Here is a 26,038-nt window from a genome sequence, read left to right on the forward strand (position 1 = left end):
TGTGATGGAAACTGGGAATTTACCAAATGGATGTTCCAAGCAAAGGCCCTAGATTGTGTGAAAGTAAAGGAAGCATGAAACAATATGCAGTTGATGAGAAGCAATGAACAGTTCAGTGCTGCTCAAGCACAAATGGAAGGGGAGAGTGGCAGATACTGACACTGCAAAGCAGGCAGGGGTCAGGTGTGGAGGATCTTATAACTGTGCTAATGTGCTTGGACTTTATCCAGTAGTAATGCAGACCTCTTGAGTATAGAAGGGACATGGTCTGATTTTCCTTTAAGAGTAATTATTCTGACAGTATGATTAGGGAATGGTTGAAGATAGATTAGGGGCAAGTCAGCTGAGAAGCTTCCAGGAGCATCTTTCAACAAGGATCACTACAATACCATTAAGCATATAGTGAAATCAAGAAAATATTTACCAAAACTTCCATAAGTGGATAAGTAATACTTAATGAGAACACAGACCTTGGAATCAGACTGCTTTGGTTCAAATCCTGTTTCTACTGAGAAAGTTCCTTTGGAGTGAGGGGGATCAGGGGTGCTGCAGGAGGGGAGAAGAAGGATGGACCAGTAAGCCCCATGGAGGGACATCTTACAGCACCTCAGATTTCATTGGGAATTCTTGATATACCCATTCCCACTCAGCTATTCCTCCTTTAGTCTTAAGGAGTAGTGTAATACCATTCTGTTTCTTAACCTAAAACCTAGAAATCCTGCTTGGTTCTCCCACGTGCCAGTCTGCCAAAATGGCCCCAATTCTTCATCTTTTTTAATACGTAAGACTTTTGCCATGTGACACTGTGGTTTTCACTAATGACCAAAAAGGCAGAGGTTATTTCACACACCTTGAAGTATGGACTGGACTCATGACTTGGATGGATCTAATGGAAGATGGTGGAAGTGACAGTGTGCTTGTTCTGAGCCTAGGCCTTAAGCAGAATTTCATGTTTCTACTCACTCTCTTTCATCTCTGCTATTAACAGAAGAATAAGTCCATGTGACCCTACAGGAGAGGAGACAAACGTAGTAAAACTAGGTTATCCTACTCATCCCAGCTAAGACCTAGATCAGCTGACAGCCAGGCAAAGTCCAGTTATGAGATCAAGTCCAGCCAATATCAGCAGATCTACCAGGCCAACCACCCCAGACTCTTAATGTTGACACTGAAGTTTGATGTTCTATTTTTATCCTGCAATATTAGCAATAAATAAATGATATGCCCTATTACCCCATTTTTTTAATATCCCAGATGTATCAATTATATCACGTAAGTCCTGTACTTCTACCTATAATACAGATCTCAAATCCATCCACTTTTTTCCATCTGCATTGTTCCACTCTAGTTTAAGATCCTTCATCACCTCATCTGAACTACTACTATATCTGCTTCCACTCCAGACACTTACAATCCATTCTTCAACTATCAGAGTGATCTTTTTCCCCAAAAACATAAATCAGATCACCATAGTCATCCCCCTGCTTAAAACCCTTTAATATCTTCTCATTGCTCTCAGAATACAATCCAGAGTCCTCACCATGACCTCCAAGCCCTGTGTGGTCTGTCTAATACCAGAATGAAAAAGTAACTTTTATTATACTCTCAAAAATCGTTTCTTCAAAGAAATGTATAATCAATTCCTATTTAGAAATCTCTGCTTGAAGAAAGTTGTTTTTACCCTTTCAATTCATGGAATATTGTTTTAGTAAATATATCAAAATGAAACAGTTTCTTTGGCAGACACTGAAACTGAACATGAAGATCTGATTTTACCAAATAACAGAAAACTAAGGTGGAGAATATGAAAGAAAAAGTAACAGTACATTGGAGGTCCAATGTTTCACATTGAAATGACAGAAGGATAGAATTAGACCTAAAAAAGAAATCTATGTTTGGGGTTTAGGAGCCAAGAGGTCAAAATGATGCTTTGAAAAGGATATAACCCAGCTGTTTTCTAATTTCACACTGACCAGAAAACAGGGGAAATGAATGACCCCTGAGGTAGGAGGTTATTAGCTGGAAAATTAGACATGAAATCCAACTCCCTGAGAGTGAGCATTGGTATTACTTAATATTTTCACAGAGTACTTTTAGCTAAAAAATACTTTTACCTATTTTCACTGTTTTACAGCTGAAGAACTTGTGGCCCACTGAAATTCAGTGCATAGTAATTGATTTTCATCCTGACTTTAATCACACTTGCTAATTTGACGACTCACACGATCCACGAATCTGTAAGCCTTCCCTGAATGAATTGCCATTATTTGTATTTTTAAAACAAATAGCCCTCAAGCAATTGGCTTTAGGATTGAAATTGGCTGAAAAGTAAAGGCTGTCAAAGATGCAGAACAAAATGTGAAAAATAAAATCAATTCCTGTTTTTAATAATGTGGCTACAGTCCCAGAATACCAAAGACAGCACAGAGATACCTAAGAAAGGCATTTAGTACAGTCAGGGGAACCAGTAAGATTGGTTTTCATCTTCCAGGAAGTGATCTTCAATATAAAACACTGTTCATCAATGTTCCATTACTCAGCTAATGTAGTGTGGTAGTATAGTGTAGTGTGGTGTTCTGGCACCTGGCTGCAACAAAGCCTTCTGTTTTGACTCCTTGTAATGGGAGGTGAATGTGAAGAACGGTGGGGTCCTGGTACTCCTGGAATTTCTATTCAGTGGACTGCCAGTGTACAACTATCACAATGTGGATCATGGCTCTACTCAAGGAGAAGAGACTCTTCTGAGAAAATGAAGTCCAGCAGAAATGGTACAGGAGACAGAAGGTCTATCTAATCTAAATGCCTCCCAAACTGTCTACTCTCATTCTGCTCCCTTCAGCAGGGAGGGAGCACTCTTCCCTTCATTCTTTATCTTTCTCCACACCCTGCCTATCCCCTGGATTCCAGCTCATTCCACTACCCTATGAAGCCTTCAAACTATTACAACCCCCTGTGATCTCTTTCTTTAATAAATAAATCAAAATCAGAATTCATTCTCTCTGTATTGCTGAAATATCACACACACACTTATACACACACATACAGTGTTCACTATCTCAATGAATTGTTCAAGCCATAAACCTACTGTCATCTTTTTTCTGCCTTTTATGTCCCCACACGTTCAATCAATCACAAAGTTTGATCAGTCCTCCTCTGAAATATCTCTTGAATCTGATCGTTTATATCCAACCCCAACCCATCCTCTTGTATCAACTATCTTCACTTGTTTGGTCTCTTTCTAATTTATCTTGCCCAAATCTCCCATTCTAACATATTATCCACGATGTAATCAAAGTGATCTTAGTAAAAGGCAAGTCAGATAGTGTCACTCATCTGGGTAAAATATTTCAGTGATTCCCTCAGTTCTCATGGGTTTTTGTTTCTTTACATAGTTCACAAGGCTCTGCAAAATCTGGTCTATTATTATCCCTAGCTTCATCTCTTGCCATTTCTCCAAATCATGCTCACTTCCTGAATTTTGTAAATTCCTCCAGGGTGTGTCTGAACACTGTTCTCCCTGCCCTTTGACTGACTAACATTTACATATTCTTTCTATCTCAGCTCAGACATATCCTCTATATACCAATGTAGATGTTCATTTTATGTGATACCACACTATCCTATATTACCATCATTTTCTAGAGATAGAGCTCTTCTTTGCAAAGAGTGAAAACAACTCTAGTTAATCAAAGCAGCGCACAAATATTCTGAATATTAAGTAGTTAACAGAATCTCTGGGATGACTTAAGAATGAGGTTTGGAGACCACCAGGCCAGTGATAATGCTCCAGGCACTACTATAGAATGGCTCCACTGGAGACACTATGATTGCTTTGGATGAATGGAGATACAATTGATGCTGGGCACTGGATGCTACCACGATGACCTCTGCCCCTGCCTTTGGAGCCCAGATGGAGCCCAGGTCACATACCTGCATCCTCACTGCAAGGCAGGCTGGGAAACTAGGCTGCTGTCATCTCTCTCTCAGGGAGTATTCAGATTAACAGTTATAACAGTTATATTATCAGATTAATGTTGAAGATGTTGAGAGTGAGTAGTTACAACCACTTACTAAATTTTATTTAATTTTTGTTACCAATTATTTTTTAATTGAGATGTTGGTTTAAAATATTATTTAAGTTTCAGGTATACAAATAGAGATTCATTGTTTTTGAAGGTTGTACTCCATTTATAGTTATTATAAAATATTGACCATTTCTCTGTGCTGTGCAATATATGCTTATAGCTTATTTATTTTATAAATAATAGTTCATCTCCTACCCCTGTCTTGCCCCTCCTCCCTTAGTGGTTATCACTTATTAAATTTTAAATGGTTTAATGAGTTTCTCAAAAAGTGTTTAAGCTGTCAGCTGGTATAGTATGTATCTTGTCTGTGTCCAGGGATTCCTCTGGATGGTACCATGTCTGTGCTGACAAACAGCTGAAGCTTAGTAAAGGAGTATGGAAATATGAGTGAAAAAGTGTTGTTTGCTCTCTGAGTGCAGTAAGCATACCAATGAACAAGGAAGGTGAGGTGGAGAGCATAGTCACAAGCAGAGATATGAATAGGGCTTCATTGCAGCAAATCAAAAAGACATTGCTGAAGTCCTCTGCCTGGTTGGAATTGGGCCCTGAATGGAGTCAATAAGGTGACCAGAGAGGGTTAGAGGTACTGCAGTTTGCTTCCGTAACACTCCATACATCTCCAGCCATAGCACTTACAAAATTCCATTGAGTAGCCTGTTTCTTGGTACTCTTGCACAGTTGCAAGAGATGTGAAATAGATTTTTTTTAAATGAGTAAGTGAATGAGGGAGAAGATGAAGACACAGAGGTGGCAGAGCGAAGTGGGCACCAGAGAATGGTGCCAGGTTCCGGTGGGGTGACCCGGATCAGCTCAGGCCTGATTCTAGCCACTCCCACACAGCTCCTTTCTTTCTAATCCACTTCTCATTCTCTTTGGGAAGGATTGAGGTCTCTGGAAAACAGCCAAAAAGCAATTAAGAGAACGGCCAGCCTGAATTAATGCTCAAGCATCAGGAGGATCTGAGCGCTGAAAGCCACTTCTGTTCCCCTCTCTCAGCTGAGGAGGGTGGGAAAGGGTTCCCAAAGCCGTAACTCCTTTTAGGGGGATTTAGAAGGCATATAAAGGCCCCTGGCTGAGGACTCGCTTCCTCATTCTGCAGTTGGTGCCAGAATTCTCAATCCTCCACTGAGAGAAAATGTCCATCCAGTAAGTATCTCTGGGAGATTTTTTTTAATGCTTTAGTGGGTTAATGGTAAGTGGGCTATTTCAAGAGCTCCTGAAGAGGATTGGTGACCTGTTTATGGTCTTGGTGGGGGGAGTTTCTTTCTATTTATATATTGAAGCAAATATCCAAAATTCAGGTCTGAATTACACTGGGATTTGGGTGGGTTAGAATGGGACTTGGAAGCAGTAGTGAGCATATGGGTGTCAATGAGGCAGACCTGGGTTCCACTCCTTGCCCAGCCATTTCTTAGCTGTGTGATTTTGGGTAAATTACTTAACTTTTTGAAGTCTAGGCTTTTCCATATATAGAATGAGTAGTACTTACCCCATGGTGGTGTTGAGATATTTAAGTGAACGAATAGCATGCGAAGTTCTTTTTATGGTATGTGGCAGATAGTAAGTGCTTAATAAAAGATAACTATCATAATTAGGCAGTCTGGTCAGAGCTCTCATTCTAAGAAGTTATAAAATGGAGCCAAAATTAGGAGGCAGGAAATAAGCAAAAATATGAAAACTGAATCTCCTGGTCTGATTATTTTTAAAAAGTATTATAGCTCTTGGAAATTGGTGATGAAATGAGATGATGGGAAGAGATGATGGTACAATGTGGTTGAATAACAAAGGATGAGGTACTGACCCAAAATGCTGTGGTCTCCCAACTCATAGGAGGGAGAGGAATGAGACTGTTTTGGAGGTGAGCAAATGAACTATGCAGTAAGCTGAGAGTAGGGACAGGGCAGAATTATCTGTGGGAAGGAGACAGGAAGAGAAATGGTAACAGTGGGATTCATTGACTTGTCTTCAGAAATATGGGAAAATTGTAGAGGGCAAGTCCACTGTGACATTAAAAGGGGAGGTTATTTTCCCTGTAATCAAAGGAGGAGCACTGACCTGGGCCCCCTTGCCAACCTGATAAATTTCCACCCCCTCCCCCAAACACTGCGTGCTCCCAGCCTGGACTAGACTGGCAGTGTGTTCATGCATTAAGCAGAGAGCACCTTTTCTCCTGGAGCTCTGCCTCTGTCTCTGTGGAGTTCCCGAGATTCCACGTGCCCTTCTTCCTCATTATTCCACCATTTTAGAGTCGAGCATCCTGCTGGTGGTTATAAGAAACTGTTCGAAACTGTGGAGGAACTGTCCTCGCCGCTCACAGCTCATGTTACAGGTTGGTCTCACCTACCTTGAAGCCATCCTCTTTTTTGTTGCAATCTCTCTTCTCTGTCTCTTTATTCATTGGCATCTCTCAGCACAGCCTCCACCTGAGGGCTACAGGTAGAAGAATCTGGAGATTTGGGCTTTTTATATCAAGATCCCATTTCCTCTTTTCTTTATTTCTCAAATATAGGAAAATGCTACCTAACTGGAATTCCTGGACAGCTCGAACTATACCTTTGTCATTTTTAGACTGTCAGTCCTAGCTTAGTGCCTGGCACATAGTAAAAAATGTCCTATAAATGTCTATTCCATCAGTTTCAGCATAAATGAGGGCATGGTAACAAGCATCTGGGAATATGACAGTAAAGAGCGGTAGGTTTCATGCTTATTATATTAGAAGTTTTGGTTCTGGAGTTAGGCAGATGTAGGTGCTAATTGCAGCTCTATTATTTTACTATCTGTTGACTCTTTCAACAAATTACTTAAACGTTCTGAGCTTCAATTTGTTTACCTACCATAAGCCAAATTATACCTCATAGGGATGTTGTGAAGATGAAATGAGATAATGTAAATAGAAAAATTTACCCAGTATTTGACACAAAGTGATGGTTGTTATAGTTGCTACCATTATCATTATCCAAAGTCACCATATAATTCATACAGCATCCTCGTTTGGACATGGTGTTATGGGAAGGACCAAAAGGCCGGGCAGGTCTCCTTCCTCCCAGTTGCCTCTTGTGCAGAATAGGAGGGGTGAGCCAAATGCTCTTTCTCAACTGTATTCTGATGCTAACAATCTAGGTTCTAGCAATCAAATTAATGGTGTGCCTTTTAGTTAAGCCATGCCTCCTTTTCAAGTTTTTATCAGAAATATAAATCCTTATCAAGTAGGCTACTGAAATGAGCTGTATGAAATAATACATTTGTTTAAAAGGATGCCAAGGATTAAGCAAACACTGCCAAACACTGCATTTTTTGAAGGATAAAAAGGTACAAACCTAACTGCTTAGACTGAAAGGCCTTAAGGCTTTCTTGTATACCCTCATTTTGCGGATGAGGACACTGAGGCCCAGAGATGGCACATGGAAAATTCTGTACCAGAATTCAGGCCTCTGATACCCAGCCCTTTGCACTCTGCTCCAGTAGGTTGACCTTCATCTGGACAATAGCCCATACTCTGAAAGGAATATAGCTTGAGATTTAAAAATAAACGAAGAAACAAACAAACAAAAACCAACAGTGTTCTTCTTGTTCCATTTAAATGGTTTGTTCTGTAGATACATATTTTTAGTATCTTGATCCCTGCTTCTAATTCATCCCTCCTACCCTTCACTCCATCAAAATATATTAAGAAATTTCAATTTTCTCTTAAAAGTTAGATGGTAAAAAGGCAGATGTATTGGTATCTGGAGAAATCTGCTAGATGGAAAATCCCATTCCCCTCGGGAGGCTTTTCCCTGTCCTCTTACAACCCTTTATCCAGACTCTGAGGTGTTGTCACATTTCCCACCATTTGGTTTCCTAATGAAAGGAGAGTCAGTCAGCAGGCATTTCCTAAGAGCTACCCTGCATGAGAGCTGGGAATGGAAATCACTGCCAGCTTTATAAAGAATAGGCTGCCCAATTGGGCGGCTAATATAATCACAGCTCTTTACCAGGGGTGAGCCAGCCAAGAGCAGGGGTAAGAAGCAAGGTTCTGTGTCTTGCCTTCATCACAGGCAGGATCCCCCTCTGGCTCACCGGCAGTCTCCTTCGATGTGGGCCAGGACTCTTTGAAGTTGGATCTGAGCCATTTTACCACCTGTTTGATGGGCAAGCCCTCCTGCACAAGTTTGACTTTAAAGAAGGACACGTCACATACCACAGAAGGTAAAGAACACTAGGTCCCACTCCCCCTCCTAGGGGTGGGGCCTAGCCTAGCTCCTCCCTCCATGTGCTTTTCAACCTCCTGAACCAAGAGGAGACTCTACACTCCCCTCCTCTCAGAATCCTTCTGGGCCAGTGAGCCTGCATGGACGACTTGGAGCTGAATTATGTGATAAAAAAGCTAATAACTAGGACTTTGAGGTCTGACATGCCTGGTTTCAAATCCTATATCCTCTAGACACCATTTGCCTAGGTGAGTGAACTTTGGCAAGATGTTAATCTCTAATTCTTGGTTTTGTCATCTATAAAATGAGATAAATAATAGAATTTCCTTCAGGGTTCATTATAAGGATTAAAAGAGAATATGAGAACACAGTGCCTAGCACATAGGAAGCATTTAGTAATAATAATAGTTATTTTTATTATTATTAGACTATGGCTGTCTTGATTCCTTTCCTTTTTTATAATCAGAAAGGCCAATGGAAAGGAGGGAAAGGTGTCACAAAGAGGGCAAGACCAAATATGTCATCATAATACAAGAAAGAGATGTTTTCTAAAACCAGGGGATTGTTGCTAAAAGGCTTGAACTCCAACTTCATTAGAAAGCTTCATTAACACTGCAATAAACACTGCAGTTTGTCTTATGCCTTAATATTAGAGCCTGTTACTGGCTTTGTTGATCACCACAGATTTCAGGCATTCTGAAGAAACATCAAAAGGAAAACTAAATGGAGACTTGAAGTAGTCAGGATAAGTTGGACTGTAATAAAAGAGAAACAGATCAAGTCAAGCAAAAATTTCACTATGAAAGCATATTTTGGAGGTCAGACAAAGCCTTTATATGCCTTCTAAAGACTTTGGTACTTTTTCCTCTTCATGAAAGTGCAAAATCAGATTTTAATTGGCTCTCCACGTGAGAAATCCTAGGCAACATACGCCATCTAGTCTGGGATATGGTTCAGGAGGTCTGCCTGTGCAAGAGACTGGATTCAAAAATACCTTTCTTTAAAAGTAGCAAAATAAAATTTTAAATGTAAGAAAACTCAGCAGGGACACAAGGGAGATTGAAAGAAATATAACTCAGCACACCATGTTCCGTATTTCCCTGCTCAGTGTAGGTTGATGAGTTTTGGCTATAGGAAATCTGAGGTCCAATCTGGACTACCCATGGGGCTGCATGGTGTGATATGGAACATGCATGTTTTCCAGCTCTGGCAAACTTGAGTCCTAACCCAGCTCAGCCACAAAAGCCAATCACTTAATTTCTCTGAGCCTTGATTTCCTCATCTGTTACTGTGAAGTTTATAAGACATAAATTTAAGGTCATGGCACATTATCTCTTTCTCCCTTGGTCATCCCAAGAAAGTGACCTGATTCTTCATTCTTCATGTTATGGATTTATGATTCCAACTTGATAAGGGCACATGGAATGACCGTTCTAAACTCCACATGTACTGCATTCATTGTCCCTGTCTATGACTCTGTCCCATGTCTAATGTCCTTCAGGTTCATCCGCACTGATGCTTATGTACGAGCAATGACTGAGAAAAGGATCGTCATAACAGAGTTTGGCACCTGTGCTTTCCCAGACCCCTGCAAGAATATATTTTCCAGGTTACTGAAACCCAACTGCATGTTATTAAAGACATTTTACATTAGCCCTTTTCCTCTCATGGCTTGAAAGTTACTGGACTGAAAAATCCATTTGCTTCTGCAGGTTTTTTTCTTACTTTCGAGGAGTGGAGGTTACTGACAATGCCCTTGTTAATATCTACCCAGTGGGGGAAGATTACTATGCCTGCACAGAGACCAACTTCATTACAAAGATTAATCCTGAGACCTTGGAGACAATTAAGCAGGTAGGACACAGTGCTCAGAGGATATTGCTTAGGAATTTAGAATTTAGAATTAAGTCAACTGTGCGATTTGGTTAGAAGAATATGAGAGCCAGGTAGATTAGGTTGCAAATCCCTGCTTTGTCATCAGCTCCTAGCTGTGTAACATAGGGCAAACTTTGTTTCTCCATCTGTGAAATTTTAAACGTTTATTGTATGGAGTGGAGGAAAACTATATAAAATGCCTAACATATTTATTTGTGACACAAATATTTATTGAGTCTTTTTCACGTACCAGAACTTATGCTAGATGCAAGAGATACATCAATGAGTAAGTCAACAGGGTCCCTGCCTTCATGGTTTTCATTGGCTAGCACGGAACTGGCAAGGACTGAGTGCTCAAAAAGTTGTAGCTGTTAATATTGAAAACCCTACTACTCATGGTTCCAGGCAAGTATATTGCACCAATTTGCCCCTACTTATAGACACTTCTTATTAAAATCAAAGCTATATTTTAAAGGAAAAGATGTAGAGAAAAATATAAGCAAATTCAGAAAGTGACAAATTTTGCTGAGAACTTTAGTCTCAATGCAGCATTCAGTAAAATAGATCTATATTATATTATTAAATAAAACTATTTGCAAGGTATTATTCTTATCTTCAGGAAGCTTAATATCTAGATGGAGAAATCAAACAAATACATTACTTAACAAATACAAATACAGGCAAACTCATAGGACACAATGTAATGAAAATCTACAAAAGTACAAAGAAAGATTACTTCTGGCAGTATTGGGAGATGTGAAGTGGGACAGATCAAGGAAGGTCTAAAAGGCTTGAATTTGAGTTAGAAGTTAAAGGGAAAACACAACTTCATTGAATTTAGAGAAAGAACATTTCAGACAGAAGGAGTACCAGGATCAAATGTATAGAGGTGGAAAAATGGATGATAATGAATAATTTATTTGGCTAGGTTTGTAGTATTCCTCAATGAAGGTGCATGCCAAGTCAAGGGGAATAGTGGGACATGGGGTAGGGCAAAACTAAAAGTTTGCATAATTGGCAAAAATTTGGAATAAGTTGTTTATCTGGTGGGAAGCCACTGAAAGTTTTTGTTCTGAGTAGGAGTGTAAGTAGAACTGTACTTTAGGATATTTAATCTGGAAGACATATTTAAACTATATTAGAGGGCAAAAGAGACAAGGGGTAGCTAGGAGACCAGGTGGAATTGAAGACCAGAACTAGAAATTCAGTGTAGTAGAAATAGAAAGGAAAAGCAGACCCAACATCGAGTCTCAGCATCACAAGCTGATTTATAATTCCCAGCAGACTATTTACTAGCTTAACATACCTTCAGTGGCTCTTTCTTGGTTTTGATGCATGTTTGTAATCACACATGACTGTGTGTGTAGATCATTTAGAGAAGTATTGAAGATGAGTTTCTAAACCATCCATTTCACTTTGATAGTGAATCAGATTGCCATGGTAGTTTAACTGGAAGTGTGAAGTTCATGGTATGGTGCCAGAATAGACTTTATTAGGGGTCGGTTTCCATTGTGAGCACCATTATACCCTGACTTTGTGTAAAAATGTTATTTTAAAATTTTGAGATTTCATTTGTTTACTATTACTGAAATAGCCTCCTAACAAGTGCCTTTGCTTCCAGCCTGGTTCCCTTAAATACAGCTTCCTTAATTCAGTAAAAACAATTTTTTTTCCTAAAGTACAGGTATAAATATGTTACTCCATCTAGTGCACCTATAGTTTCCAAGATAAAGTTAAAGCACAGACCTCTGTGGCTGGACTATTTTTATTTCCTTCCACTGTGTGTGCCTTTCACTGCAGCTACTCTGAATGACTGGTGATCCCCAAGCGGTATTCACTGTTTCACAATTCTATGCCTTTGCATTAGGGTCTCCACCCCCTGGAACACACTGCCATCCTTCTCCATCTGGCTAGCTTTTACTTGTCTTTCAAGCATAAGTTGGAGTTATCACCTTTGGGAAGGCCTGCCTAATCTAATCTGGGCTAGATGGCCTTTTTTTACAGATACTGTTTTGCACTGACTGCATTGTATACCAGCTTATTGGTCTAATGCAGTGCTATCAAATCGATCTTTCTATGATGATGGAAATATTCTGTATCTGCTTTGTCCAAGTGCTGTTCATCACTTGAGATGTAGCTAACATGACTGAGGAACTGAACTTGAAGTTCTCTCTAATTATAATTAACTTATATTTAAATTGCTCCATGTGATTACCATATTGGACAGCACAAATCTGGACTAAAGTTCTTGAAAGCGAGGACCATCTCTGTTTTCCCAGACCCTGGCACAGTGCCTGGCAGATAGAAGCTCAATGAGTACTTGATGAATGATTGAATTAATCAATGTCTTGCCTATTATTTAAATGAGGGTGCTAAAAATTCCCTGTGCTTTAAAACAAATTCTCCTAATCAAATAGAAAGAATTTTGGTTAGACAGATATATACTCCACCAATTATTCATTCAATAAATCTTTATTGAACAGGTTCCAGGTAGAAATTCTAGTGCTCTGCATCCTTAGATGAGTCACTTGACCTCTCTGATACTTCAAGTTCTCCTTATGTAATCTGAGGGGTTTGCACTAGATTTGTGCATTTGAATTTTTATGAGAACCAGATTGAATTAAAGTACTGAATCTTCTCTTCAAAAGTTTCCTTTAATTCCAGGAAGTTTATGGTTACCGTGAAGTCTATTTAAGATAAGACTTTCTATACTAGATGAATGCTGAATATAGTTCTAAATTCATACTATATGTAAGACACTGAATTTGATATTTATCTTGTCCCATATAAAATTGCCATCTTTATAAAATGAAAATTATTGACTATCAGTATACATTCAACGTAATTCAGTAAGGGGAATGTAAAGAAGTCTCAAGATTCAGATTCATCACTTTTTGAAGACAACCTGCATGTACAAAAGGAAAGTAACCAACCAGAGCAGTGTATGGTATACATCCATTGAAGAGTACAGTCAGGGAGAACTTGAAGATTTCAGAGGCATAAGGGTCAGCATGGGGGTCAGAGGCGAGCTCTTCACCAAAGATGGGATCTCAACAAACTTGAAAGTGGGTAGGACCCAGAGAGATAGAAAGAAAAAGGAAGTGCCCTTAGGGTGAGGGTGTACATGGAACGATGAGGTCAGACCTAGGGACCAAGGGTGTAATAACAGTCTTTTTCTTAACATGGATGACATCTGCTCTCTTTCCATAGGTTGATCTTTGCAACTATGTGTCGGTCAATGGAGCCACTGCTCACCCCCACATTGAAAATGATGGAACTGTTTATAACATTGGTAATTGCTTTGGGAAAAATTTTTCAATTGCCTACAATATTGTAAAGATTCCACCACTACAAGCAGGTCAGTTTACCACTTTGACTCTTCTTAAAACAAGTATCTATATTGTGAGAAAGTTACTAGAAATACAGGATGTCAGATCAGAAATATCCAGATAGCACTATATGGACAGTTAAATTACTCTCAGATTTTAGGACAACTGCCCTCACCTTTAGCCTACCAGGGAACCAATGCCCAAGGGCAACTTAGAAGGAAATGACAACTTGAAAATACAGAAAGCAATTGGCCATGTTCTAGTCTGCAATGTTTCAAAGATGTAGTGTATATGTGGCTTTGATCATATAAGATTTAGATTCAAATCCAGCAAATATTTATTGAGCATTTATCCATATGCCAGGCAAAATTCAGATTTTCAACAAATATATGCGTATGTATAATAGCATATATACACATATATGAGTGTACTATATTTTGTGTATATCTAATTCCCAAAACTACAAACAAAATCTATTAAAGAATATTAAAACAGAAGCGAGTACTCTAGAATTCTCCATTCATCCTCCATTGATTGCCAGAAATTTGATAATGATCTTGATAATAGCAGTATTTGAATATATGTGGATTTTTGTTTAGTATTGCTTAGTATAATTCTCAAAGTATAGTCTCTGGACCAGCAGCATCACCTGGGAACCTGTTAGAAATACAAATCTTGAGCCCCACCTGAGGTCGACTGAATGAATCATTTTGGGGGTGGGCCCACCATCAGCATTTTCAGAAGCTCTTGAGGTTGTTTGATGCACACTAAAGTTTAAAGACACTGTCTTAGTAGTAAATAAACTCTAATGTGCTTAAGAAATATTGTACAGGGCTATTGACATAAACCCACAAACACTATACTTTATAGGGAACTTAAGAGGTTGTAAAAGGCATTCTGACCATTCTAAAATTTTGCCTTATTCCCCTGACTTAGAACCCACCTCCAGTTCTAAGACATGACTTCACTGTACTCTGCCCGCCACACACTATTTGAGTACACTTTTCCAAATCTGCTGCTATTTGGATTTTCCTGGGTGATTGCAGCTCCACGTGAAATTTCTCTAAGAAATGCCAGTGACTGAGAAAATGGAAATAAACTCTTTAAAAAAAAAATCAAGATCTGAAAATGTATTTCTTTGCTTGCATAAGCTGTTCTAAATGCTTTGTATTAAAAAAAAGAGGCTGTTCCACAGCCTTTTAAAACCACTTTATTTCAGACAAGGAAGATCCAATAAGCAAGTCAGAGATCGTTGTACAATTCCCCTGCAGTGACCGATTCAAGCCATCTTACGTCCATAGGTAACTTGAAGGCCTGCTATGAATCTTCAGGAAAACTCAAGTTTAAAGATCTGCTTTGCCTACCTTGATACCAATCCTGATCATGACACTTTCTTGCAGAAACCTAAATTTAAATGTAATTAATTTCATGTAGGCACTGTTGATTCATATAACTGAGCATACCTCATGTGTACATATTTCTCTGTGGTTTGAGAATCAGCCCTTCTTATTCACAAGTTTATTTCTGTTTCTGAACAGTTTTGGTTTGACTCCCAACTACATTGTTTTTGTGGAGACACCAGTCAAAATTAACCTGTTCAAATTCCTCTCTTCATGGAGTCTTTGGGGAGCCAACTACATGGATTGTTTTGAGTCCAATGAAACCATGGGGGTAAGCCATACATTTTTTTTTGTCAGGTTTCTGGTTCTGAAGATGTGTTTCATCATGCACACTCTTTTCCCTTTTAAATGCATCCAAATATTCTCCTCATTTTTCAAGGTTTGGCTTCATATTGCTGACAAAAAAAGAAAAAAATATCTCAATAATAAGTACAGGACCTCTCCTTTCAACCTCTTCCATCACATCAATACCTATGAAGATAATGAGTTCCTGATTGTGGATCTCTGTTGCTGGAAAGGGTAAGAAAGAACATGGGATAAATGTTACATCTCAAGTTGCTCCTGGAAAATAGGGGTTTGTTAAGAGATGCTGCCCTCAATACTTAATATGAATTACATCTAAAAAAGCAAGAAGGATGCTTAAGTCACAAAATATAACTGAAAAAGCAGTAGGGAGTTTAGATAATCAGAAACACTCACAAACTGAACATCAAAACCACGGCTAATGATAGAAAACTGATCAAGTCCATGAACCAGACCTGAAAATAAAAGGTCTGTGACTTGATGAATGAATTGAAACTTAACTTCAACTCAAACTTGACAAGATGCCTTGGATCTTGAAGTCCACCCACTCTGGGTTTGGGAAAAAGAGGCATGCTTTCTTCAGAACAGCAAGTCACTAAGAAGACAGTATCCCCTAAAGACACAGACAGAATAGTGGTGGGGAATCAGAACAGAAAGTATCAAAGGCAGCTGTTGTATAAACATATCCATGAGGCAGGATTCTTTTCTCTACCTAGCGTAGGCAGGAGAAGTGGCTCCAATATACCTCCGTCATTAGTTTTCTGGGTTAGCGACTAAAGAACAGGCAAGCACTTGTGCTTTTAAAAGGCATGAATCATGTCTCTAAGAGTATTTGTAATTGTCCTCATGTTTGACTTCTTATTTTTGCAGATTTGAATTTGTTTATAATTACTTATATTTAGCCAATTTACGTGAGAACTGGGAAGAGGTGAAAAAAAATGCCAGAAAAGCTCCCCAACCTGAAGTTAGGAGATACGTACTTCCGTTGAATATTGACAAGGTAACTGCCCTCTACAGAGATTTCAGATATAATCGGAATGTTTAATCTCTCTCAGGAGTTTTTCTCCTGCTGTATGTTTATACATAAAGTCTTGAAATTTCACAGCTGGAAGGAACTTTAAAAATTAACTAATTCAACTCCCCTCATTTTACAAATGAAGAAACTGCAGCTCAGAAGAGTGACATGACTTAGCAATATCCAACTGTGCAGAGCCAGAATGAAAGCCAGGTTTTGTCTCTAAATCTGCTGTTCTTTTATTTACAAAATCTTTCTAAAATATGCTTTCTCAGATAACACAGACTACTGATTCTTGGGATCCTTATCAATAATATAAATAATTTAATTTAAATAGCTTGAAAGTATAGAGAACTGGAGAATCAGAAAGTGCCCTTGTAGGGAAATCAGTCCGTTATTCTGGTTTCTACTAACTCTGAAAATATCACTAGAGGATAAACATTATCAACAGTCTTCTACAGTCATCTCTTTATTTCTACTTTTTCTTCCCTCCATTCAGTGAGTGTCTTTTTAAAATACCAGAGTAATATCAGGAGTTTTTAGTGTGATAAAAATGCCAGTCAAAATTTTAAAAATATAATTTTTATAGTAGATACATGAACATACATTCTTATTTATGTATATATGAGATATATATATATATACACACAAAAAAGTAGTTGAGGCAACTACATGGAATGTAAAACATTGTACCCAAGGCTTAGATTAGATACAGTGGAAAATAAACCCAATTTAGAACTAGACACTACTGCTCTTAAGCAAGCTTGTAAACTCTAGAATGAGAAAGGAGAAGATTGACGTGGGGCATTATAATTAGGTAAATGCGCTTCTACAAAGGCAGGGAGGAGTTAAAAAAGCAAAACTTACTATGGAAATGTAAAGTAATTGCTGAGGCTAGTACATTAGGAGCATATGGGGGATGGGCATTGGGCAGAGGGACTGGAAACATAGGTTAGAATGATATTGTATGGAGCTTTATAAGCCTTTGGAGGTTATGTAAATAATAGGGCACCACTGAAGTATTTTAAGTGTGTGTATAGGGGGTGGAGTATGTGTGATATGATTGGATCTGAATTTCAGAAAGTTCACTCTGGGATCACGGAGGATAATTTGAAAAGTGAGGAGTCTAGAAGTTAGACGCTGTACCAGAGGACTAATGCAATAGGGCAAGTAAAAGAAGATTAATCTGAATTAAGAAAGTGGAAACAGAGGAATAAAGGAAGGTATGAAGTTGAGAAATATTTAGGAGGTAGAATCAGCAGGAGCTGGTGTCTAACTGCGTGTGAAGGGGTAATGGAGAGGAAGGATTTCTGAACTACCTCCAGATTTCTGCTTTGAGTGGTCGAGTGGGTGATGGTACAATTAATTGCGTTTGAAACAGGAGTAGAAGGCGTTAGTTTTCAGGAAAAGGAGTAAGATTTATTGTATACATGTTGAGTTTAAGGTACCCACTGGTCATTTCAGCAGAAATGTTCAATAGGCAGCTAGTATACATGGATCTGGAGCTCTAAAGGGAAATTGTGGTGAGCGATCGGTGGTCTGGATATCTTAAACCCCCTTACTTTCCCCTTAGGGAGCACATCTCTGGTGTGTAGTTGAATGCCCATAAAATACCAAATGGATGAGTCAGTTGATTTTAGTAAACTCTTGTTTTACTAGTAATGGTTAAATCACAGTCATCTTTAAATTACAGAAATAAAATAAGATCATTTAATTCACATTCCCTTGCCTCCCTCTCTCCACATTCCAGAAAGGAGAAAAAGGAAGGTTTCTTTTAAAGTATAGTCATCACTGCCTGAAGAAAGACTACCCAGTTATAGAATGCAGAACTTCAGTGATGATGGAGAATGTCGAATGTTACCCTAGACTGTGTCTTCTGTTTCTTCCAATAGTTATTAATTAACCACTATAACATGGCATCATACTAGTTGCTTCAGTGGGTACATCAGTAGAATGAAAGTCATTACCTAGTGTGGTAGGGAGAAGGAAGGAGATTCAGTGATGATAACGCATGTCAGCATGAGTACTGTGAGAGGGATATAAATTGCTTTGGCTATTAAGAGAATGGGACAGTCATACTTGTTTGGAGAGATTTATGTAACACAGTCATTTGCAATATTTTGGCAGAAGGGATGGAATTGAAGCAGATCAATGGAAGACAATAGGAATAGTTTAAGGAAAGATAGAGAAGTGGGGAAGGCCAGAAAAACAGAGGGAACTGATTACAATCCAACCGATTAGACTAAGCGAAAGCAGAGGAATAAATGGGGGGAAAGGCTTTAAAAGAAAGTAGGTAGGTAAACTTTTAAGGCTTTCAGACCAAGCTAAGAGGTTTGTACTCTATTTGGCAGGTGATGGGAAGACAGTTAAGGTTTCTGAACAGAAGAAAACCATATTCAGAGCTAGTGGAATGGGTATCAAGTGTACTGACTCTTACAGTTGTCTCTACTACTAAATGTCTGTCTTCTCCGAGCAAGTCACTCAGTGAGCAGGTTACTCTAAAATCCAGTTGCCTGCTCTGAAACCTGAATAAATTGAACTAAATAATAACTAAGGCCATTTTCAGCTTTGATTTTCTAAAATAAGGCTGTGTTGTATGTAAGTAGTATTGGAAGCGAGGAAAGGAGGGAGCTAGGGACCTGGGTAGGTAACGATTAAAATCACTCAGGTGAGAGAAAAATGTAGTGGTAGTAGGAAAAGAAAGACAAAAGTTCCTACAGGTGGAATAAACAGATCTTGTATGTTATTTTATATATATGCAGATATATCAATAGGATAGACTCTCAGAAGTGAGATTGCTGGGTCAGGGGAGAAATGGATCTGTTTAAAAAAATAGTGAGGAGTGAGAGTGAAAAGGGGGAACTAGTTTGTGAAGGAAAGCGAAGATAACGTTACAGATTTCTTACATAAAAAACCTAATTTAATAATAGATAAAATATAAGACAGAACAGGGTAAAATCATTACAGTTACAGTCACATTGGTAACATGTTCGACATCGACATTTGAACGTGTTGCATGCATATACAACACATATGTATCCATACACACAGCATCTCACAAAAAGCCATTCCTTTCTTTGCTCCTCGCCTCCTCCCATCCTTTCCCAATCCTGCAAATCGTTCATGATTTCCTCTAACTTCATAGTACATCACCAGAAAAATTCCCTCTACCCTCTGCTCAGAATGTTCCCTGCACCTTCTTTCTTTTACCAAAATCTGACACTCTCTCAAGGACACTGGTCTCTTTGGCAACAATTTCCAGGCAGTTTCTCCTCCTACAGCCCTTGTACTGCTGGGCCTCGGGGTGGGGCAGGTATCCTCTTTATTCCACTTTGTTGCTTCCAGACCATTGTTTCTTCCACCCACCCTTAAAATCTTCCAATTTTAAGTCTCATTTCAGCTAATTATATAGCCAAGTGGTATGTATACATATACACACCCCTCATTATCGTTGTCACCTACTAATCACCCTCCGTCTCCCTTCTGACTCAACACCACACTCCCCTGATCTGCTCCTGACTCTTAGCGATTTCAGTGTATACATCCTAGGTGATTATTCCAACAGCCTGGTCTCTCAGTTCCTTGACCTTTTCCACTGATTCTGTCTTCCATTCTATCTCAGCCACTCACTCCCCCACCCAGTCACACAACTGACCTTGCTAGTACCCTTGGCTGTGCTTCTACTATAACCTTAGTTTCATACATGACATGTTCTGACTACTACTGCTTACCTTTCCAGATCACCTACCCTATTGCAGTTCCCCCCAGGAACCTCCAATCTATTGAACCTACTGCCTTCTCACCACCCCTCACTCTCTTGAGGATTTACCATCCCTCTTGATTCAATTAAAGTTTCATGATCAATAATTGTAATCACCCCCTTGAATAGGTCCTCATTTCTCTTTTGTCTTTCTTTCTTTGTAGAACTCATTGGTCAAAATCACAATCCTAATTAAGTTCAACTCTCCACCCACTACATGCTTGTACCTCTAAGGCTGAAATTAAGTGCTAAAAACACACAATTGTGTTAATTGGCCCACTTTTAAATTCATGACCACCAACCCCCTTGCTGCATTTCCCAGCTTCATTTTCCTAATTAAATATTTCACACCCTCCTCTCTTTAAACTTCTAACACCTCCCACCTACACATTTATACTCAGCTGATGGCTCTGCTTCCTATTTCACTGAAACAAATGAAAGAAATCAGAAAAGAATGTAGACTCCTGTCACCACATCTACCCACCCACCAGCGTCTGTACTCAAACTGAATGACCCATCATCCTATTCATAACTAGTCTTTCCTGTTGTCCCTCACCCACTCAAGGGACAGTTCTCCCCCTCTCTCATATGCAGTTCTCTCCCACTGCCTCATATATTGTCACTCTCCTCCCATTTTCATTAGATCACTCATATCACGCTATTGGTTTACCCTCTTATAAAATCCTTCTCTTGACTCCTCTTGCCCCACCAGCTATTATTCCCTCAGTCCTCTCTTGGAGACCCCTTAATGTTGGAGGGCACCAGAACTCAGCCCTTCATTCTAGCTTCTATTTGTTCATTCACTCCCTTTGTAAAAACTCTTGCTTTAAAGCAGCCTTCACTTACATTTCCAACTTTCCTCCCAACTCAAGGTTCTTATATGCCACTGTCAATGCCATGTCTGTATTTTGATGTTCAATAGACATCTCAAGCTTATTAAAACAAAACCTAAACTTTTCCTGTTCCTCTACCAAAAAAAATGTACCCCACCTTCAGTAACCCCTGTCTTTGTTGTGACAACTCCAACTTTTAATTGTTCAGCCCAAACACCTAAGACTCCTCTCCTAATTTCTTGCCTCTTCCGCATCCCATATCCTGTCTATCCAGAAATCCTCTTGGCTTTACCTTCCACTTCTCTCTGACTTCAATGCTTCTAGCCTAGTCTGAACCATTGTTTTCTTTTGACTGGACTACAACAAGACCATCTGGTTTCCCTGATTTCATTCTTGCATCTCCCCTACTCCCAAAGATGATCTCAACAAAGCAGTCAGTGATTCTTTTAAAAATAGATCATAACATTCCACTCCTCTGCTCAGAACCCTCCAATGGCTTCCCATCTCTCACCCACAGAAAAAAAAAACAAGCCTTCACCATGACCTGTAAGGGTCTCTGCAATCTGTCCTCCTCTCTTGCTCTTCTCCCCGGTGCTCAGTCAGTGCAGCCCACTGGTCTCTTTAATGCTCTTCGGGCACCTTTGGCATACTCCTACCTCAGGCCATTATAGTTTGTTCTCTCTGCTCAAGTGCTCTTCCCCAGATATCTGCATTGCTAGCTTCCTCATCTCCTACAAGTTTTATCCCATATGTCACCTTTTCAATGAGGCCCACCCTGACCACCTACTAAAATGATTACTCACCTACCCTTCATACTTCTTAACCCCCCTACTCTGCTTTATTTTTTCTCTCCACATTCATGATGCACCAAACACTTTGTCTATTAATTTTATGTATTGTTTTTGTCCCCAAGCTAGAATGTAAACTTCATAAGGACAGGAACTCTGTTCTCTGAAATATCCCAAATGCCTAGAATAGAGTCTAGCACAAAACAGTACTCAAATATTTGATGCAGGTATTACTAAATGAATATGTTCTTTGAAAGAGCTCATGATATCCATTCCTTTCATAAAATAATCTGAAAAATCACATGGGGGCAGTACGGATGACAAGAGGTCTTATAAAATGTCTGGTCCAGTAGTTTTTTCTTTTTTCTTTTTTTTTTTGACAATGTAAATTTATGATTTTTTTTTCAAATAACATCAAAATATATCCTAGCTATAAAGGAGATCAACACTGTATGGATCCCTAGAGGCTGAAGTCCTTGTTGTTCTGCAGAAAAATACTGTTTTTCTCCAGAGCCCCATCCTCAGAACCCGAAGTTTTCTTTGAGGACAGTCTCATTTCACATGTGAGAAGACTGAGGGCCCAGTGATATGATTTCCTGGTGATACACAGCCAGCAACTGACGTGGACACGGACGGCTTTCCCAGTCATGTTCCTGGGCTCATCCTTCTAGAGTTTTCTGCACTACTTATCCCTACGTGTTGACTTAGGAAGTGAAGAACTCAGGAGACAAAACTTGGGAAGACAGAATTTATGGCTGCTTGATTTTTCTTCCCTGCTCACTGAGGTTTCTGTTACCCTCTTTCTTAGGCTGACACAGGCAAGAATTTAGTCACACTCCCCAACACAACTGCCACTGCAATTCTGTGCAGTGACGAGACCATCTGGCTGGAACCTGAGGTTCTCTTTTCAGGGCCTCGCCAAGGTGAGATGCTTTAGGAAAAACCTCACATGAGAGAGAACAAAATGTTCCATTCAGAGAGATTAACTAAGTTTTCCTAAGCATGTGCTCTATTTTGTAGCATTTGAATTTCCTCAAATAAATTACCAGAAGTATGGTGGGAAACCTTACACATATGCATATGGACTTGGCTTGAATCACTTTGTTCCAGACAGGGTAATTAATCCATCTTCCTAATATTCAAATAGTACTTTAAGTCATATGCTAGTCAAGTAAAGGATATTGACTGACTGATTGATTGATTGATTTTTCTTTCTTACAAGCAGCTCTGTAAGCTGAATGTCAAAACTAAAGAAACTTGGGTGTGGCAAGAGCCTGATTCATACCCCTCAGAACCTATCTTTGTTTCTCACCCAGATGCCCTGGAAGAAGATGATGGTAATGAAAGTAATAGATGTGTCTGAACACTCTCTTTCTATTGGAGTTCATATAGTTAGTTCACTAAAGAGTTATGTTGATTAATCCCTAAAGTTTAGAAATAATGCTTTATACTATTCAGTGGGACAGCACTAAAGAATTTAAACTTATTTGAAAATAAGTTTTACCTTGTGGCCAACTTTCATTGATTAATATTGAAAAAATGCTGAAGCACCATCTGGTGCCATGATGAAACATCGATGTCTGCTATAGATGAGGGAGAAGGGGAGGAAGAAGGAGCAGCATGAATTCTAAGGTTTTGCCTTTCCTGCCCTGGATACAGTTCTGCAAGGGGATAGAGTTCTAAGGAGGGAAATTGAGTATTCTAACAGATCCAAGAGAATGAGAAGGAGGCTTTGTGGTTCTGGCTTTGGTTTTCTCTTTCAGTAAGCTGGGGCTAGAAAAGGATCCAGAGCAACAGCAACTCGGTTATAAAGCATCAGTCTTAGTGAATTATTGATTAGCTGGGACAAGGAGGTGGGTCATACTCTCTGGGAGTGAAATATGCAAAACCACAGAGAAATGAGTAAAATAAAGAATGGCAGACCCATTTTATGCCAGTGATTTTACACATACAGCCCATCCAGTCAAAACTGCAAGAGTTGTTATTTTGTTTGAAGGAAGTAAGCTAGGTCTTGGCAATTATAGAAATAGTATACCTTACTGTTTCCAAAGTATTTTAATATATATTTTCACTTGATTGTCACAAAATTTTTTTGCAGTAGGTAGAGTAGACATTAAATCTTATAATATAGCTAAAAAGATCCAGTCATTCAGTAAGAATTTAATGAATACTTACTATGTTCTAATCATTATAGTAGGCTATTGGGATACAACAGTGGGCAAGACAGATATGGTCACTTCCTTCTTAGAGCTTGCAGTCTAGGGGACATGAAGAGTTTAAAAGACCGTTTCAGGGTGGTCACATAGCCAGGTGGTGGAAGAGTCAGAACAAGATATCAAGTCATATGGTTCTCTTTATTTGTCAATGTAACACTTCTTGTATTATTTCAATGACAATCTATTTCTCTGGACTTTTCTTTCTTTCTTTCTTTCTTTCTTTTTTTTTCTTTATTTATTAACTTCTGCTTAACAGGTGTAGTTCTGAGTGTGGTGGTGAGCCCTGGGGCAGGACAAAAGCCCGCTTATCTCCTGATTCTGAATGCCAAGGACCTGAGTGAAGTTGCCAGGGCTGAAGTGGAGATTAACATCCCTGTCACCTTTCATGGACTATTCAAAAAATCCTGAGCACATTCTAGTGTTTCTACATTCTATATGTTTCTGGTGACAAAGCCCAGAAAAACAAGTCAGGTCTGCAATCAAATTCTGTTCAGTTTTAGCCCACTAATATGTAAGGGTTTTAACTTGCAGATGCACACAATTTCATAGTGTTTTACAGAAAGCACAGAGTTGAGTAAGCAATTCCTTAAAAAAAAAAAAGTACATATTTAGATAATCTTACTTTCTTTGTGAGACAGGCATATCATAACAAAAAAAAAAAACTCTATATATTTACAATCAAATAGAAAATGATGTGGATTTATTAAACTTTTTTATTCCTATTATAAAACTGTATTTTAGATACCTATCTGCTCCAGTTATTTTTTAACATTTAAAAGCCAAAGTCCTCTACACCTGATATTTATGTGGCTTTGCTGAGTCAATGCAGTATCTTACGAAAAGGCTTAATTACTAAATGTCAAACCAAATTTTTTTCTCAAGCCAGGGACTATCACCTAAGAGTAATCTTGTAGTTCTGTGCATATATATATATAATTGTTCCAAGATTCTAAAGTTTTATGAACTTTAACATTTCCATTTAATCTAAGCAATTGCTACTATTTTTGATTTTACAATGAGGAAACCTATCTCTAATCCACTGAGAGCTCTCAACCAACTAACATCTCAGAAATTAAGTTACCTATTAAAAGCTTACATAATATCAAAGCAATTACATATAGTAGTGACTGTAATTTTTTGAAAAATTGAGCATAAAATACTTACAAATATAGTTTCTACTGAAAATCAGATTATTGGATAATAATGTAGGGGGGTTATGCTTTGCTGTTTCTTCTGTTTAATTATATTTAAGAACTGTGTAATCACCTGACTGAAGAGAAAGAGAAAGTGAAAAAAGAGAAAACATTGTCATTAATATTCAGATATTAATATATTTTAAGCACTTTTGTTTTTAAAATTTTTCTCTTCAAGCTACATTTTGATATTGCCAAAAACTGGAGATTGACAAAAGTTTTTACTCTATATCTTACTCCTGGTATCTATTTTATGCTCAAAAGTATTACATATCATTGTATTTAAGATGATCGGCACTGTGTTTGACTAAGTAAAAATAGCTTGAAAGAACAGACTGACTAGGGTAGTTGATACATTTGATTTCTTTAGATAAAATGTAAACTCATTTTTTAAAATTATAAATACTCATTAAGACATACTTTTCAAGGAAAATATAAAATTATAGAAAAGTGGAAATTATAAAGTAAAATCATACAGAGCTCATCTAAGCTTAGCTACTGTTCTTTTCCATCATGTTCTCCCCCGTGGATTTTTAACATTATTGTTGTTTCTTTGTGGCTAATTTCTAGATAGAACTAGATATTCTGAAAAGAAAAAAGAAAAATGCCAGAAAATAACATGGAACATGTGACTATAGATAAACATCAGTCTGTTGTTTTTTGTCTCTAGACATGGCACATGAACATAATTTCACAAAGAAGGCTATTTATACATGTCTTTTTAAAATGGAAAATAAATTACTGAATAATTACTAAATTTTATACTTATTTAAGTCTTGAAATTTAAGAGAATTCCTAAAACTTTTACTTCCTACACTTGCCAATCACTCCCTGCCTTCTTCCCATTAATTTTTCATAAGCAAGTCTGGCAATTCAGTGTGCCTGGTTCTCCTGCTGTTGCAGGATCCCATTTTGAGCCCTGTGCTCTGTGAAGACCACCACAATGTTAAGAAGGGAGAGAGGCAGATCTGACTAAAATAGCATTCTGTCAACACCATTCCACCAAAATTGGAACTGTCTGTATAATCATTGCTATTATTATACCAAGAAG

General features: G+C 38.5%; 1 protein-coding gene across 4 annotated transcripts; it reads left to right on the forward strand.

Moving 5' to 3' along the window:
- The first annotated feature begins 4,862 nt into the window (after positions 1 to 4,862).
- RPE65 (retinoid isomerohydrolase RPE65) lies at positions 4,863 to 25,327 on the forward strand. 4 transcript variants are annotated; one of them, XM_010989015.3, is made up of 14 exons: positions 4,863 to 5,231; positions 6,332 to 6,414; positions 8,123 to 8,273; positions 9,777 to 9,884; positions 9,988 to 10,129; positions 13,361 to 13,508; positions 14,699 to 14,780; positions 15,018 to 15,150; positions 15,259 to 15,398; positions 16,053 to 16,182; positions 22,387 to 22,501; positions 22,599 to 22,693; positions 22,804 to 22,915; positions 24,051 to 25,327. In XM_010989015.3, exons 1-14 carry the CDS (start codon positions 5,221 to 5,223, stop codon positions 24,200 to 24,202), a joined length of 1,602 nt encoding a protein of 533 aa, XP_010987317.1. In that variant the 5' UTR covers positions 4,863 to 5,220; the 3' UTR covers positions 24,203 to 25,327. The 4 variants fall into 4 exon arrangements, with proteins under 4 accessions (XP_010987317.1, XP_064349535.1, XP_064349536.1 ...); XM_064493466.1 differs by lacking the exon at positions 6,332 to 6,414 and having other exon boundaries at positions 5,163 to 5,231; positions 24,051 to 24,997; XM_064493465.1 differs by lacking the exons at positions 6,332 to 6,414; positions 8,123 to 8,273 and having other exon boundaries at positions 24,051 to 24,997.
- The last annotated feature ends 711 nt before the right edge of the window (positions 25,328 to 26,038 follow it).

Source organism: Camelus dromedarius, chromosome 14 (assembly GCF_036321535.1).
Source record: "Camelus dromedarius isolate mCamDro1 chromosome 14, mCamDro1.pat, whole genome shotgun sequence".
Taxonomy (NCBI): domain Eukaryota; kingdom Metazoa; phylum Chordata; class Mammalia; order Artiodactyla; family Camelidae; genus Camelus; species Camelus dromedarius.